The sequence below is a fragment of the Oenanthe melanoleuca genome, chromosome 4A (genome assembly GCF_029582105.1).
Source record: "Oenanthe melanoleuca isolate GR-GAL-2019-014 chromosome 4A, OMel1.0, whole genome shotgun sequence".
Taxonomy (NCBI): domain Eukaryota; kingdom Metazoa; phylum Chordata; class Aves; order Passeriformes; family Muscicapidae; genus Oenanthe; species Oenanthe melanoleuca.
Window position 1 is genome coordinate 13,533,601 of NC_079338.1, and position 15,592 is coordinate 13,549,192.

At 42.3% G+C, this 15,592-nt stretch overlaps 1 protein-coding gene across 1 annotated transcript; it reads right to left on the reverse strand.

Moving 5' to 3' along the window:
• Positions 1-316: 316 nt before the first annotated feature.
• On the reverse strand, positions 317-13,424 carry LAS1L (LAS1 like ribosome biogenesis factor). The gene is made up of 13 exons (XM_056491755.1): positions 13,190-13,424; positions 12,361-12,486; positions 12,105-12,174; positions 10,788-10,869; positions 9,503-9,700; positions 8,863-8,909; positions 8,380-8,489; positions 7,627-7,712; positions 6,514-6,729; positions 5,224-5,359; positions 4,258-4,637; positions 3,208-3,349; positions 317-703 (listed from the first exon to the last, which is right to left on the reverse strand). The coding sequence occupies exons 1-13, from the start codon at positions 13,384-13,386 to the stop codon at positions 613-615; spliced, it is 1,881 nt and encodes a 626-aa protein (XP_056347730.1). The 5' UTR covers positions 13,387-13,424; the 3' UTR covers positions 317-612.
• Positions 13,425-15,592: the final 2,168 nt, after the last annotated feature.

Genomic DNA, 15,592 nt, shown 5'->3' on the forward strand with positions numbered 1-15,592 from the left:
TAACATGAAGCCAAACACTTCAATCAAAAAGAGACAGTAGTGACTTGAAGGACTATCACTTGAAAAACATCGTGACAAAAACATTTTGAAGGTATTTATGTATCACAGTACATTCAGCCATGCTCGAGCTAGGATTGATCCCTGAAGCTTCATGTGAAATTGTAGGCAGGTGAAAACTGCAGCACAATCTTATCCTGGCACAATCACTCCCCCAGGACAGTATCAGCATCACTGAAATAAGAAGGGCTCAATAGTGTCACTAGTGAGGACCAGAGCACACTTTTCAGAGTGAAAATTGGGAAACAGCATTCAGGAGCAAGGTTTGCCTTCAGTCAGATGTATTTCTTTATGAAAAAGTTAAGGAATATGGAGGGATTCCAAAGTACTCTTAACTGTATTTGGCAAACTTCAACTGGTTAAGCAAGACAATAGTTACTGTACATGCAACTTAAAACACAGCACCTGTATAAAACATTGATTTTACATGGTAAAAATCAAATCACAGCAACAACAACTTCTCCTGGAGTGACAGTTTTCTCACCACCATTAGTGTATCTTCTATGCCACTTTACTTGTGCAATAGTAAAAGTCACAGAGCACTCTGCTGCTGTCTCAGAAAAGTTGAAGGCCACTTTTTATTTTATGGAAGTCATTCTGGGTCCAGAACAATCCTCCTGTCATGGGACTATTCAATTCTGCAGAGCTGTGAGGAAGAGAAAAAAGCACATTAGCATTGGCCTGATTCAGAAGCTCATGTCACCAAAGTAATTTTGATAGCACTTTATTACCAAAACATTTCTCATTTTTAGCTCTGAAACATTTATCTGCTGAGATGTTCTTCAGTTTTAATCAATAGTCCTGAAACATGAAAGGTACAAGGCACAAACTAAAAGTAAGTTGACCAGGTACTAACAATTGTGAGGGAGAAATGACTGCAAAAATAACCAGAGAACAATTCTCATCTGAACCTTCATCTGTCCTTTGCAAGGACTACAAGCTCAGGTGAAATGCTAACACAGCAAGCAACTGATGTGAGAACAGCCTCTCACAAGTTACTAATCTCACAATATTACCCATTTCTATGGCTTTAGAATGAATCATGGGACTTACAGAGACATTCAAGGATGCAACCCCAAAAGCAACAGCATGTCAGCAACTCCACCCTCAGGAAACTCTCCAAGTGGTCATTATTTGCCAAATTTGTTCCTGTTGTTAGGTAAAACTGACAATGGGAGCCAATAAAAAGCATATATGCTTATCACAAAACCCAAACCACCTGCCTGAGGGATGACAGCAGCTATCCAAAGCTTCAGAGATTGCCTCAGCAACACTAAACATGAATGTTGATAAAAACATGCACAGCATAAACCAGAACACCCACCAAAAAATGAACACAATCTTTTGGAGGAAGGAATTGCAGAAAAACAAAGAAGGAAGAACATTGCTTTTAGAAAGGATGTGTCCCATTGCCTATGCTGCAGATACTTTTTTCAAGCATTTCACAGATATTTTCAAAGTAAAACATCAAGTTTTCACAATCTCTCATACCATCCTTTAGTACTTCCTTTATGAACCTGGCAGAATAGCTCTCTGCAGACAGAGAACTTAGAGGGCAATACCAAAATGTAAATATCAAACACCCCTTCTGGAACAGGCCATACAAACACCTTTGATGGGGGCAGCAAAAAACCCATGTAGCTACAAGACAAAGGACAAGGTTTCTACACAGAAGAAAACAAGCAAGTCAAGAAAATCTTCTTCCCTCTGCCTTGGGGAAGTCAGACCACCTTCCTAATACCACATGTCCTTGGGCAAATGCAAAAGCTGCTGTGCAAGGGAAATAAGAATAATGGAGAAGCTGCTACTGTAGCACTCCTGATGAAACCTGGCACAGCTACAGGAATAAATTAGCTTCTGCTCCTTTCTATTTGTGATAGCAACAGGTTTTCCTCATGTTTCTTTCTATGATTTTTTTTTCCCCTTGGCATCCTGCCAGGCTGTAATCTGAGTGGAACAAACTGTCTGCCCCTTTCCCCACACAAAGAAATACAGAAACACATCTTACTTTTGGCCAGGTATGTGCTTTTTCATTTTCTACATGAGTATTTTCTAGTAATATGAGCTGCATGAAAAATTACACTGTTCAAAACACAGCCTGAAATTTACTTATGTGGCTTGTAGCTTTTTAGTCTGCAATTAATATATTATCAGTCCTCACTATGACTAAATCATATTTCAAAATGCAGTCTAGGGCATCTTTCTCCAAAGGGACAGAATGTTACCAATAAAGGAATGTCAAAAATTTGATGCCAGGGAGGATGATCAAAAGGATGGAGAAAAATGGAAGCCCTTCTCTTGTCAGATTTGAAACTGGAAGCTGGGAATCTGAACACAACTCTGAATATGTGACAATATGAACATGTGTAATATTTCCTCTCAATGAAATACACCAGGCTGCATAATTCTCAGTTCTTCATATTGCTATTAGATTAGGCCCACCAACCACAGAAAAGAATCAGTGACTAGAAAGTTGTCCAATCAAATGTTAAGGAAAATATCTACAATTCATTTATATTCTGCAGCATTCCTTGGATTAAAATAACAGGAGATGGGTTTACATGTATGTGATGAAACTGATTTGACAGCTTACAGCATTCAAGTTCTATGACTTCAAAGTGTGAAATAATGACCTTATTAAAACACCTTTAATGGGATGCTTTATCTGGATAAGCTTCATTTAGTAACAAAGGTGATCTGACTAATGCCTTTTAGAATGCCCCCATTATTCCCAGGACAATCTGTGTTTCTTGACTGAGGTCAGATCTGCAGCTCTAAATTATTAGCTACAGCTCTAAAAGGTCACTGGGCACTGCCACCATATTGATGATCAAAGCCCCAGGAAATATAAACTTTAATTTTCAAGCCTGCTGGGGCTGTGCTGATACCTGCTCAACAGCAGCATTTCATAATCCTTGGAATGGTTTCCTTCATAAAAAAGCAGAAGTGAAGATAGCAATAATAGAAGATGGCATCCTCAAAGGATACTATTAGGGTTAGGTTTAGAGACAGCAGTAGATATTTGGGTCAAACTATTTAAATAAAAGTAAAAAGGAAATCTCAGCCCTAATTTTTCACATGGTAAAAGGCACAGAGAGAGAAATGCATTTCATGGTTCAAGGGCAAAGTCCCACCCACACCATTACTCACTTTGTGTTGAGAGACTTCCACTCATCCCTCACTGGCTGATCAAGCAGGGACATCATAGAATAATTATCCAGCATGAGACCATCGGGGTCATCTGTCTGACCTGGCAGTTTCCCAAGAGGGAAGTCTTTCCATCGGACTTCATCTAGATAAAAACAGTAAAAAAATGAGTTTCTCAAAGAGATTTTTGGAACACAAGATCACCCTCCCCAAGTCCACAAACACTGCCTCCTGCAACTCAGCCTGAACCAATGTCACAGAAGCAGAGGATAATTTTGCTTCTGTTCTCAAAACACCCAGTTCTAACAAGCTGTTCACATCAGCATACCTAAAATGTCTGTTTTTTCTTGAGAAAATTTCCCAGTGAATGAAGTACAAGAGTTCAGTCTTCTAGTGGATGCTTTTTTTCCTTTAAATGTCATTTTGACTCCAACTCCTCTCCACCAACTTCCTCCTCCTGTGTCTGAGTCCCTCCATGACTCATCCAAAATTCTTAGCTACAGAGACCTCCAGCCTCAATAAGAAAGTGCAGCTACTGTAACAAAGCTAACAAACACTGGATATACTGTTTATTCCTTCTAAAAACCTGTCTTGCTCCTTCCTTTTGTTTGCCACCATGTAATAACAACCATTTTCCCAGAGCATGGAACTCAGGTTCACAAACTGTGCTTTCAAATACCCCCAAGTCTGACAAACAGAAGTCCAAGAAATACCCATATTTTCTTCACCATCCACAGCTATATGCTGCCCCATCAACTCAATTTTAAACAACTGAAATTTTAAACAGTTTGGAAAAGCCAAATTAAAAAAAAAAAAAAGACAGTAATAGCATGCTCCTGGAAAACACACCCACAGTATTTTACAGGCTTAAGAGAAATGACTCCTGAACATAAACAAAATACTGGGAAACCCACATTTTTCAGTAATCTGGCATTTAGATGACTTTGAAGCAGAATTTAGTTGTATCCAGGCCCAAAGGGCTGAGATGTCTTTCAATTTCAATTAACATTTGTCAGTGATGAAGACTGTCTAGGTCTTAGAGTCACTTTTTACCTGCAGTGATCTGCCAGGCAGACCCTTGCAGTGCTGCCCTTTTCTCAGCAATAGCCACCATGGTACCAGAATGAGCAAGTCCTTCCAAAGGATTTGTTTCAGTCACCATCTCTTCTTCTTCCTCTTCCACTTCCTCTACACCATTGTCTCTCTCTGGCACATCTTCTTGTTTCTCTGTAGTCTGCCCTTGATTTTTAACCTGATTTTCTTGCCTGGCTCTCCACTGTAAGCTCTCTAGAGTATAAATTGGCTGTTCACTGCCATCTGAAGAGAGGCCTGGACTGGACAAAGAGGCACCTCCTTCTGTGTAAATGGAAGCAAGATAGAGAAGGTTCTTCTGAGAAGAACGTCGCAAGCGAGGTGTCATGATTGTGAGGATCCTAGAAGGGAAAAAGAACAATGGAAAAAAGTCTTAAAAGGGTTGATAAATCTTTATCTGGAGCATTTTTTGCTTTTAAGTGTTTGTTTTCTCCAGGACAAGTGACTCACACAGCTCATCTAACAGGCAAAATCTGATTATTCCCTGGTCTGTGGATGCTAGAATACTCTGTCCTTGTGATCAATATTAAGGACTTGGGCTACTTCTAACTGAATTTTGCTTTGCTGTTTTCATGTATAGAAGTTAAGAGCTGTGGTAAATTCCTATCCTATGAGACCTGAATAGGGTCTCATCTCTACCAAGTCACTTTGCTTCTGAACAGGATGCTTCTTTAAATACCTCCCCAGATAACCTCTGCTTTCATTTTGAAGGTGCAACTGTTTAAATTCTTTTCCTTCTTCTCTTGTGTGTATTCAATGGGAAGATGAATAGCAGCAAACATGGCTTTATATGCACCAGTTACAATTTCTACAAGATGCAAAGAAAGGCAAGGGAACACAGCTATAGCTCAGCGTATCACTAGGGAACCAAAGCTGTTACAAAGCACTGTTTGCTGCTCCTTTTCTAGGTCACAGCATCAAACTTACAGCTGAAGAAGATGTGGGGTTGCCCAGCAGGGAGCTTGCAAGCAACTGTCAGTCAGTCTTAGCCACTGCAAAGGAACTTTACGGAGGAACAGCTCCTTCACAGACATCTGCTTGCTGCACCGTTGTCTTTTCTTCCCTTCAAAGAAGATAAGGAAAACAACAGGAGGCTCAAAACTCATCAAAAATACACCCTTCATCCCTCTGCATTTTAACTGGAACACATCCTCTAATAAGCTAATTAGCTAATCCTCTAATTTTAACCCAAGTGCATGACCAGAGGTACCAACAAAATACATAAAGGTTGTTATAAAGGACAAAGAAGTCCAGACATTCCCAAGCCGTGCACTTCACCCCAGACAGGAAAGCCACAAGATGTGTTTGAACAGTCTTATCCCAAATAAATGCACTGTGCTGTATCTGGGACCCAGTACCATTCCAGATAGCTCTGCAAGCAGTAGATTTAACAGCTGGGAACCAGCAGCATTCAGGGATCTTGGTACATCATAGATAAGCTCAGCACTGACTGAAAGCACCAAATCTTAACCTATGACTGAGATTCTGCCAGAATCTTTGTGCACTCTGAGCTAGACCATGAGAGGACAGAAGAGGCACCAAAATTAAGGGGTGCAAACTTCTGCAAGGATGGAGTATGTCATAGTATAAAAATCCTATTAGCAGAAATCTGTGACACTGAATAACTAGGGCCCTTCAGTGTCCATCTGGTATGAAACATACAGTCTGTCAATTTTAACCGTTCAGAGTCAGGAACTGAAAGCAAAATATTACTTATTACTTGTGTATAACTTTAGAAGGCATAAAAATCCTGTGATAATCAATAAAGGACAGCAACACTACTTAGTATCTTATAAAGGCAGGCTTCTGTTAAGGGAGAAAATAACTGGGACCAGGGATCTCATAACACACCACATAAAACAGTAGCAGATAGCATATAAGGATGTTATTTCCTACAAGTATTGATATCTGGAGAAATTAACACTTAAAGGCTGATCTTTCCTATGAGAGATTTGCTTTTCCTATCTTGAGGAGACTGCAGCAAACTTATCAATAACAATTTCAATTTTTTGCTAGGAAATACATGACATGCACAAGCTGCAGGTTGAAAAGTCTAAGAAATGCAACAATAAAAGCTTTATGTTCACATGACCAAATGTACTAATTTGGCTACTGCATTTTATGTATGAAGATCCCACCACTTCACTAGTATAGTTTCACACTAGTACAAAAGAAACTCTTATGCTTTTTGAACACAGAAATTCCAGACACACTCACCAGCATTTACTTTGGCAATGCCATTCAGCAACTCAGAAATCCAGTTGATCAAGAACTGAGCCCGGAGTTCTGAAGAGTCAGAACATTCCTTCAACTCTATAAACATTTTCTCTATTAGGATCTGTGTAAAACCTCGTGAAAGGAGGCCTGACAGCAAAGGCTGCCAAAAGCAGTAAAATGTTGAGGGAATTTTGAATTGCCATACCTCTTTATTTGCTGCAATAAGAAAAAAACAAAAGAGAGAAGACAGAAATTGGTGCTTTGAAATTTTTTAATGAAATACAGGTGTGACATTTGCTCCAAACTAAAGAGGTTTGTTCTCAGATCCCTGATTACTGGATATTTCCTGAAGTCCTCATTGAACCTGAAACTATTGTTTTTCTTATGCTAGGCAAGTAAAATAAGTAGCAATTTGATAATCAGCACAAGGAAATTATTAACACAGGAATATCTATCTGTTTTGCTAATCCCTTTCCAGTTTCAGCTTATTTCACACATAATTAAGAGCTATTCTATCTAAAAAATTACTGCAAAGAGTAGGTTCATTGAACAAAGCAACATAAAATCAAAAAGCTTTTAAGTTTTTCTACTGTAATATAGTCATGGAAATTTGAGAATCTTTTTTGGAAACTTCTTTGGCTGTGAAATAGGGAATTTATTTCTTTTCATTCCCTCTAGGTGCCTAGTCCTCTTGCAAACAATAAATGCAACTCCACACATATGGACAGCAGCTTGGAACTAAGATGCAGCTAGTGAATGAGGTTCAAAAAACCCCACCCATTTTGATTTGCTTCAAATCTTCAGTGTAGAAGAGAGACTAGTGGGAATTCCTGAAATTAGCAACTACTGCAGAAAAGGGTAGAAATGCAAGGTTTGAAAGATATTTTGGCTAGATACTCAGTGCTGAAAAGCTATCCTTCCATCCCAAGAGATTTATGTAAAAGCAATAGCTAAGCATGGCCATAAGGGGTTCTGGAGAACAGGGCAAAAGGATCCAGATATATAAAAAATATGCAGCAAATTACAGATTTCAATACAATGAGAAAAAAAGAACAGATTTGGTCATAACACTCGCTATGCATTTTCTACCTGGGTGATGCATAAAACACTCACCTTCATACTTGATATTTAGCATCTTCAGACAATCCATCTTTGGAATGAGAAAGCCATCACTGAGAAGAGCTTCAGCCACTGTCTCCCTAGAGCAGAGAGACTTATTACTGCCCATTCTTCCTTTATGTATCAAAACACCTCTTGCACAGTTTTGAAACAAGTTTGACTGCCAAATACCTGGGACTGTGAGGAGGGAATGGAGAATTTTTTGTTTGAACAACAGACCTGCTAATGCTGTTCTTGTATGGCATATATATTCATATTCAAACATCAGGAGTTATAGCTCCTATCTGTAACATGATACTCTCTCCCCTCTGCAGTTACACTGATTAGATTTCTCAAAGCAGGTCAAGATCTCCATGCAAATTTATATGGTAATTAGGAAGTCTCAATACACTAGGTCCTAGAGGCTCTGTAGTAATGGAACATGCCAAGTAGCAACAGAAAATGCCAAGTATTGCCCTGCAATGTTTAAGAATTCTAAGGGTTACTGTGAAATCAAAATCTCTACAGGGTTGTTGGGAGCTTTTGAAGACACTGAAGATGCTGCATTGCTAAGTCTGGGACAACACCATGGAGACCATGTGGCACAAGGACCATTTATCATTAGCACAGATCAACAACTCAGTCCTCAAAGATGCTGAGGAAATCAACTTCTTTCTCCATGATCAGCTACCATGAAAAGGCAGCTTAACAGGTCTACAGCCCAGTTCAGCACCATACCTTTCACCTCAGTTCTTTATAGAGACATACCTATTTTCCTGCCTCAGGTCTTTGATCTGAGCCAAAATCCAGTCCACTTCTGAAGAGGAATCAGACCACAGTTCTCGAGACTTTGAAAGAGATGGCATTGACTGCATAAGCTGAGTGAAGGAAAAATTCAAGCATTTACAAAATATACTCCCATGGCAAACACAGAGACATTATTGCTATGACAAGATGTACACGCCTCATGTACTTATCACCAGCACTTGGAAAAGTTCACCAATGTTCCCCTTTCTTGGAATCTCCAGTAAGTACAGATCTCCTTTATAAACCTGAACAAAGTGCCCACATTAGGAACTGCCACAGCTCAAATTGCTTGTTCTCTCTAGAGAAGTTTTCCTCTGGCAAGCCACATATGACAACACTAGCAGTTAGACCTGAGCAAGGAACTAACCAAGGCAACAAGGAAAACATTTTGCCCAAGAAAGAAAAGAGAATTAATGAAAGTGCTGATCATCAGAGTGCACTTACCCGGAACTGCTCATTCTTGTAAGACATCAGAACATCTCTGACTTTTTCTAGAAATAAACATAAATATATCATTTAAGCAGAAGATCAACAATGTAAGAGAATTTTCTATCTAAGGAAGCTGCTTAATTTTGCCAAATTTACACTCAAGGAAGGCATCAGTCAAATGAAGCCAGCAATTCAGCTCAGACAACACACTGAAGACCCCCAAAACTCTGAGATTTTTCCAGCAATATAAATTTTCTCAAAGGTTGAGCCACAATTTCCATATTTTATCACTACCAGTAGCCAAAGACAGGTAAGTTGGATAAACCCAGACAGCTCCAAAACAAATTCCTAAATAGATCAGTGTAGGAAGAAATTGCTCCCATATGCAGTTTATGTTCTAAGGAATATAAATATGCATTATACTTGCATTTTGCATCAATTGCAACAGTGTTACAACTATTTACAAACCAAAGTGCTAAAAATTTGGAGAAATACTATCAAACCAGTCAGGAAACCCCAGGAATCAACCAGGACCCAAAGAGGAATCCCAAAACCTGAGCTGAAGATATATTTTTATGCTAGAAAATGATACATTTAATCTGCTTTCTCTAGCATATCTAATCCTTGTATCAGCTACTGCTCTAGGAACACCTGCCATGGAATTCCTTGTGTTTCTGACAGGCCTCATGCTGTGGGGTTTGAATCTCCCATGCATCACTGTCCAACTCTGCATATGCTTCCACCTCTTCCTGCTCTTCTTCCTCATCCTCATCCTCATCTTCTTCACACAAGTTATTGCCCAGCTGACGGTTCCAATACATCTTTCGTAGCCAGTCCAGCACAACATCACAACCTAATGGAGAATAGAAAATGTTCTTCTCAATGAGGATTTCTTTGTTACAGCAAAAAATAACAGGGGGCATATTGCTAACTTGTATTATGAAAGTAAGTGCTATTAAAACAGTTAGGAACCAACCCTGAAAGCACAAAAAACTCCATTAATGAAAATGTGAATAAACAAACCCCCCCAAAACCAACCTCCAGAAAGAAACTAGGAAAAAAAAAAAATCCAGTATCATGGGCATGGTAACTACCTATCATTTTTTTGGGAGGGAAAAGAACCAGAAGATTGGACACTGCTATGGCACTGCACCTTGCTCAAGCTAAGTCAAATTTAAGCAGCAGCTAGGTCCCTGCAGTGGCATTCTGATGAGAAAATGAGTCAGTACTTTATCATCACCATGGTCAACACAGCATCTACAACAATAACAATTTTTTTTTGTGCAGGGACTACACTATACATACATTAGATAAAATGGAAAGAAAATGCCTTCCATCAGCATTTTCCCAATTCAATCTAAAGACCATTCTGAAGATTATGCAACTGGATTCTCAAGCCTTAACCCGAAATTCCCAGGAATCTTTTCAATGCTATGAGTTGGTTATTCACTTGGGCTTGCAGTATCCATATTTCTCTCTAACTGGGAAATTTTAAGAGTCTTAGGTATCGCTAAACTATCAGGAAAAGCTTTCACCTATTTCCCAAAGATGAACTTCCCATGCTGTAAAAAAGAAAAAGCACCAAACTATTGCAACAAGCTGTTGTTTCAAGTGATTTTTTCAGGGACAGGAGAAAACATCTGAAACATCTGAACATCTGCCCTGTAAGGAGGCACAACCTGGAGCCACTGGACACAGCTCAGCTGTCCAGACAGGGCAGTGGCAAATTCTGTCGGTGTCTGACATCACAACTCTCCCTGCCAGCACAAGTGCGCTGCGTGTCCTGCAGCACCCCAAAACAGAGGCAGGGGTGGTCCCTGCAGGACCTGCAGCACCCCAAAACAGAGCAGGGGTGCTCCCTGCAGGACCTGCAGCACTGGCATTGCCACCCCAATGTGCCTCAGGCCAGCCCTCCCCATGCAGCTGCTGGTGGCACTCACCCTTGCGGCACTGGGCCAGCCGTGGCAGCTTCCCGTGCGTCAGCTCGTGGCGGAGATCCACAATCCACTCAGGGATGTTCACCTGCAAAAACAGCCAGCATGTGACCCCTCTGCATCAGGCCACACCTGCAGGCAGCACTGCAAAGCTGCACAGAGCCTCTGCCAGCTGGGAACAGCACCCTCCTGGCCATTCCTGCACTGCAGTTCCCCTGGGAACAGCACCTTCCTGGCCATTCCTACACTGTAGTTCCCCTGGGAACAGCACCTTCCTGGCCATTCCTGAACTGTAGTTCCTCTGCTTCCCACTTCAAGAGTGGACCAATATCTCCCAGCTCTCTGATGCCACTCCTTCTGTGGCCTAGGATTCATACATACTTGCATTTTACAGTTTAAGTTCTTCAGTGTTACATGCAACAAGAGATTTCTTTTCAGACAGAGGTGTTACATGTGATTTAATGATACTGAGAAGAAGTTAAACTATATTTAAATGGATGAGACATATATAACTATATATCAAAGATACAAATAATATCATATATAACACTGAAATTTACATGGTAATTTGCATGCAGTTTTGCAACTTTCCTGAGGACAACTACCTTTAACTATGCAAGACCTTTGCTTTTAAGGTTGATCAAAAGGTAAGAAGCAGAACTTTTCTCAAAAACCCAGGAAAAAAATAAAAATCAATTCATCATTCTTACACAGAGGCCCAAACATATACAGAGGAGTCTCAAATACTGTCTGTCCTTCACTGTCAAAACTTATTCAGTCTCAAGTATGATGTTCAGTGCAACAGGCAGTAAAAGGACCCAGGTTGGTCCTGCTACAATTACAGCTTGAACCTTTCCTCCTCCACACACAAGTGGAAGAGCTCATCTAAAGAAAGGGATACAAGATGAAAATACCTGCAAATGTGAGTGTTTTTTATGTATAGCCTTGCTTGTCAAAGACTAGGATTTATAAACCACAGATTTAGCTTTTTCCTACCTCAGTAGCTAAGAAAAATGTATGACAGTATGTCAGGTGGGACTCCACATACATAAATCAAGATTTTTGATCACATGTGATTCAAAAACCTTTAGTGATCATCAGCCTTTGTTACTCTTATTGTGACTCCAAAGAACAAAGTTTTAGATCCAGCTGCAATAAACCTGTTTAAAACTTTGCACCTGGAATAAACAAGCATCTATATCTGTTATTTTGGTTACAAAAGAATGACACTCCACAATTTCATCCACTCAGTGTTGCTAATAACCCATGCATATGCTTTCTGTATAGATATAAATTATCAAGCAACTCTTATTAAATACTTACCTCTTTGGCTAATTGTCTCAGAGGAATGTTGGCCATCTTCTGCTTTCTTTCCGTGATCAAGTTGACAAATCTGCATGCAGGTTACAGAAAGGATAAATTACTGTCCAGAGCTGCAGAGAAACTCAGAACTCCAGAGACAAACTCCCCATATGCTGTATAACCCTGTGGTCCCAGAGATGTAAAGTGAACTCAGGCAGTAGAATAATGACATCTGTCCAGATCTTTCTCAAAGCCCAAGGGCCGTGAGAGCACTTACCTTACAATGGCCAGCCCATAAGAAAGGATGAGCTCGTGTGACTTCAATTTGCCAGATGAATCAAGGACCTTACAGCGAATCAGTTCTGCCGTGCAGTCCACTGCAAGAGGCATTTTTATACCGTACCTGGAGGCAAAGGAAAACCAGGTGAGGAGGCTCACACAAATATACTCATGCTGTGAAAAGGGCAACTTTCCCTACACATTTTGTGCTCTGCAGTACATAAATGCCTAAGAAATGGTACACTGAGACAGCATCAAAGGCTCTTTCCAGAAAGCTTCTATTGGAACAGAGTGGTTACATGGTTACTCCTAAGCACTTACTGATACGCTAAGCACAAGACGCTTTACCTAGGCAATTCAGGGAACCCGGATATGCTCACTGCCACGAGAAATCAGCGCGTGAAGTTGTGGGCATGCAGGGACGGCTTCTGCCTCCCCTGCTCCCACGGGGCCACCGAGCTCTCGGCATCACCCTACGTGTCCGGAGCACTCCCGAGTGAAGGAGCCCGGCAAGACCGGTCAGCCTGCCCGGCTGCACCGCCGGCCCGCCCACACAGCCCCGGCCGCGGAGCCGCTCCGGTGGGAGCAGCGCTCGGGTCCTGGGCTCGGCGGCCGTGAGAGGAGCACAGAGCGGCCGCTCCAGAGACTGAGCGGCGGCCCCGAGAGCCCCATCCACGGACTGAGGGCGGCCCCGAGAGCCCCATTCACGGACTGAGGGAGGCCCCGAGAGTCCCATTCACTGACTGAGGGGCGGCCCCGAGAGCCCCATTCACTGACTGAGGGGCGGCCCTGAGAGCTGCATCGCGCTCCCCGCCCGCGGCCCGTACCGGCTCTTCCACGCCGAGACGCGATCCAGCGCGTCCTGCTGCAGCCGGCTGTCTCCGCAGTACAGCCCCACCATCACCTGGTCCCACTCAGCCCGGCCCCTCCACGCCACCACCGTCCGCAGCGGCTTCGGCCGCTTGCGAGCCGGGGACGAGTCCGGCTGCCCGCGGCTCCAGGCCGGGCCCGCTTGGGCCGCCATGCCGCCAGCGCCGCTCCTCGCTCCGCCTCCCCGCGGGCCGCGCCCGCCCCGCCCGCGCCGCTTCCGCTTCCGGTTCCTGCGCCCGCCGCGCGGGCTGGGCGCGGCCGGGCTGACCCCCGCCTGAGGGAGGGCGGCTCCGGGCAGTGCAAAACAGGCGCGTTCTTTCCTTGGGCGGCTGCGGGCAGCTGAGGGACGGCGAGGTGTGTCCTGAATCTGCGACAAAGCACAGGGCCATCCCCAGCAGCCGCACCATGTGCCCCGTAATGTTGTCCAAACGCTTCTTGAACTCTGTCAGCCTTGATGCTGTCACCACGTCCCTAGGGAGCCTGTTCAGGGCTCAACCACCCTCTGGGTGAAAAGTCTTTTCTCAATAGCCAGCCTAAACGTCCCCTGACTCATCTTCGTGCCATTTCCTTGAGTCACTGGTCACAAGAGTGAAGAGAACAGTACCTGCCCCTCCACTTCCCCTCATGAAGATGCTGAAGAGCACAGTGAGGTCTGACCTCGGTCTCCTCCAGGCTGAGCAAACCAAGTGACCTCAGCCACTCCTCACGAGGCTTCCCCTCCAGACCTCTCCCCTTCCTCCTGGTCCTCCTTTGGATGCCCGAAACAGCACAGAGTACCCAAGGTGGGGCAAGCACACTTAATGAAGAACTTTTTTCTAGTATCCAACCTAAGTCTCTCCTAACGCAAGGTCAGGCCATCCCATTGTGTCCTGTCCCTGGTAAAAGGAAAGAGGTCAGTGCCTGCTCCTTTTCTCATCATGAGGAAGTTGTAAATTGATGAAGTTTCCCCTCAGTCTCCTCCAGGCTGAACACACGAAATTACCTCAGCCCTGCTCATCCAGGTTCCCCTCAAGGCCCTTCACCAGTTCTTGATTTTTATGTTACAAAGTCACTGGGCTACTAGCCAAAATATCTATGAGGGGTGTTTTCTTAAAAAAAAAGTAACATAATCTATACTACTCAATACTATGTTGATGTAATTGACTTTCTTGAGGCATAGATACAAATTAGGAATATTCCTCTTTTAACTGGATAATCTTGTTACATATGTTTAATTCTGAAATAACTGAAGTTTTTGAGATACAAGAAGAGTATTTGTTTATATAGCAAGATGATGTGCTCAGATTATTTTGTTTAGGAAGAAAGTTTTTATATTTAATGAAAGTTGTATTTTTATTTCAGTTTTGATTAAGTTTTGTCTATATGTATGATGTTTCTGTTCACAATAGCATTTTAAGGCTGATTTATTTTTTTTGAAACATGAGGTAACTTCCCTCTATTCCAGTGCAATTAAAATGAATTAGTTTTTGTCTAAAGTGAAAGAAAAAACACTGCAAACATTTCAGGCACAAAGCAAATGAGAAGTTGAAGAGGCAATGATAGTTGGTAATAGGATGAAAATACAATAATATATTGATACAGAAGTAATGTCCAAAACAAGAAAGATGTAATGAGGTGTTTTTAGGTCATGAAAATCTTACCTTCTTTATTGGTTAGTAAGTGAAAAAACCCACTTTTCATAGAACCATAGAACGTCTCAAGTTAGAAGGGACCCATAAAGATCATCAAGTCCAACTCCCTGCTCCTTGCAGGATTATCATATGACACTAAACCATATGATAAAGAGCACTTTTGCCTCCTGTAATGAAAGTATCAGTAAAAAGAACATTCTTGCAAAATGGCTTAGGATTTTTCAGTAAAAAATTACTTCATGCCTGCTGATCAGTCCTGCTAACTTGAACTAACCTGTGTATCAGCACAGAATAAGTACAGCTCCCCCTCCCTCTGCATGTTGCCAGCACTCCCCAGTGTGGAAGCATGAGGAGTTGCTTGTCACTGGAAAACACCAACACAGCTTCATAGAGCACAGAAGTGATGGGGAGATGGGGCCTGTGCTTGGCAACATGGCTTTGCCAAGAAGGTGAGTCTTTCCTTTCTCTAAACCACACTTCTGTCTCATGGAGTCTCTTAGCTGCATGTTTCCCAAGCAAGAGGAGCACTATGAGGTATTTTGCTTTAGTGAATGATAAGGGAAAAGTGCTGCTGTCTGCTGGTATTACCCATTATGAGAGCAGTTTGTGGTATGGTTCCCTGATGACTCCAGTGCAGCCCAGGAAAGAAAGGGACTTAGTGGTTATGACTGGGTCCTTTAGACCTGCTGGACAGCTGTAATTATAGAATTATAGAATGCAGTGGGCTGG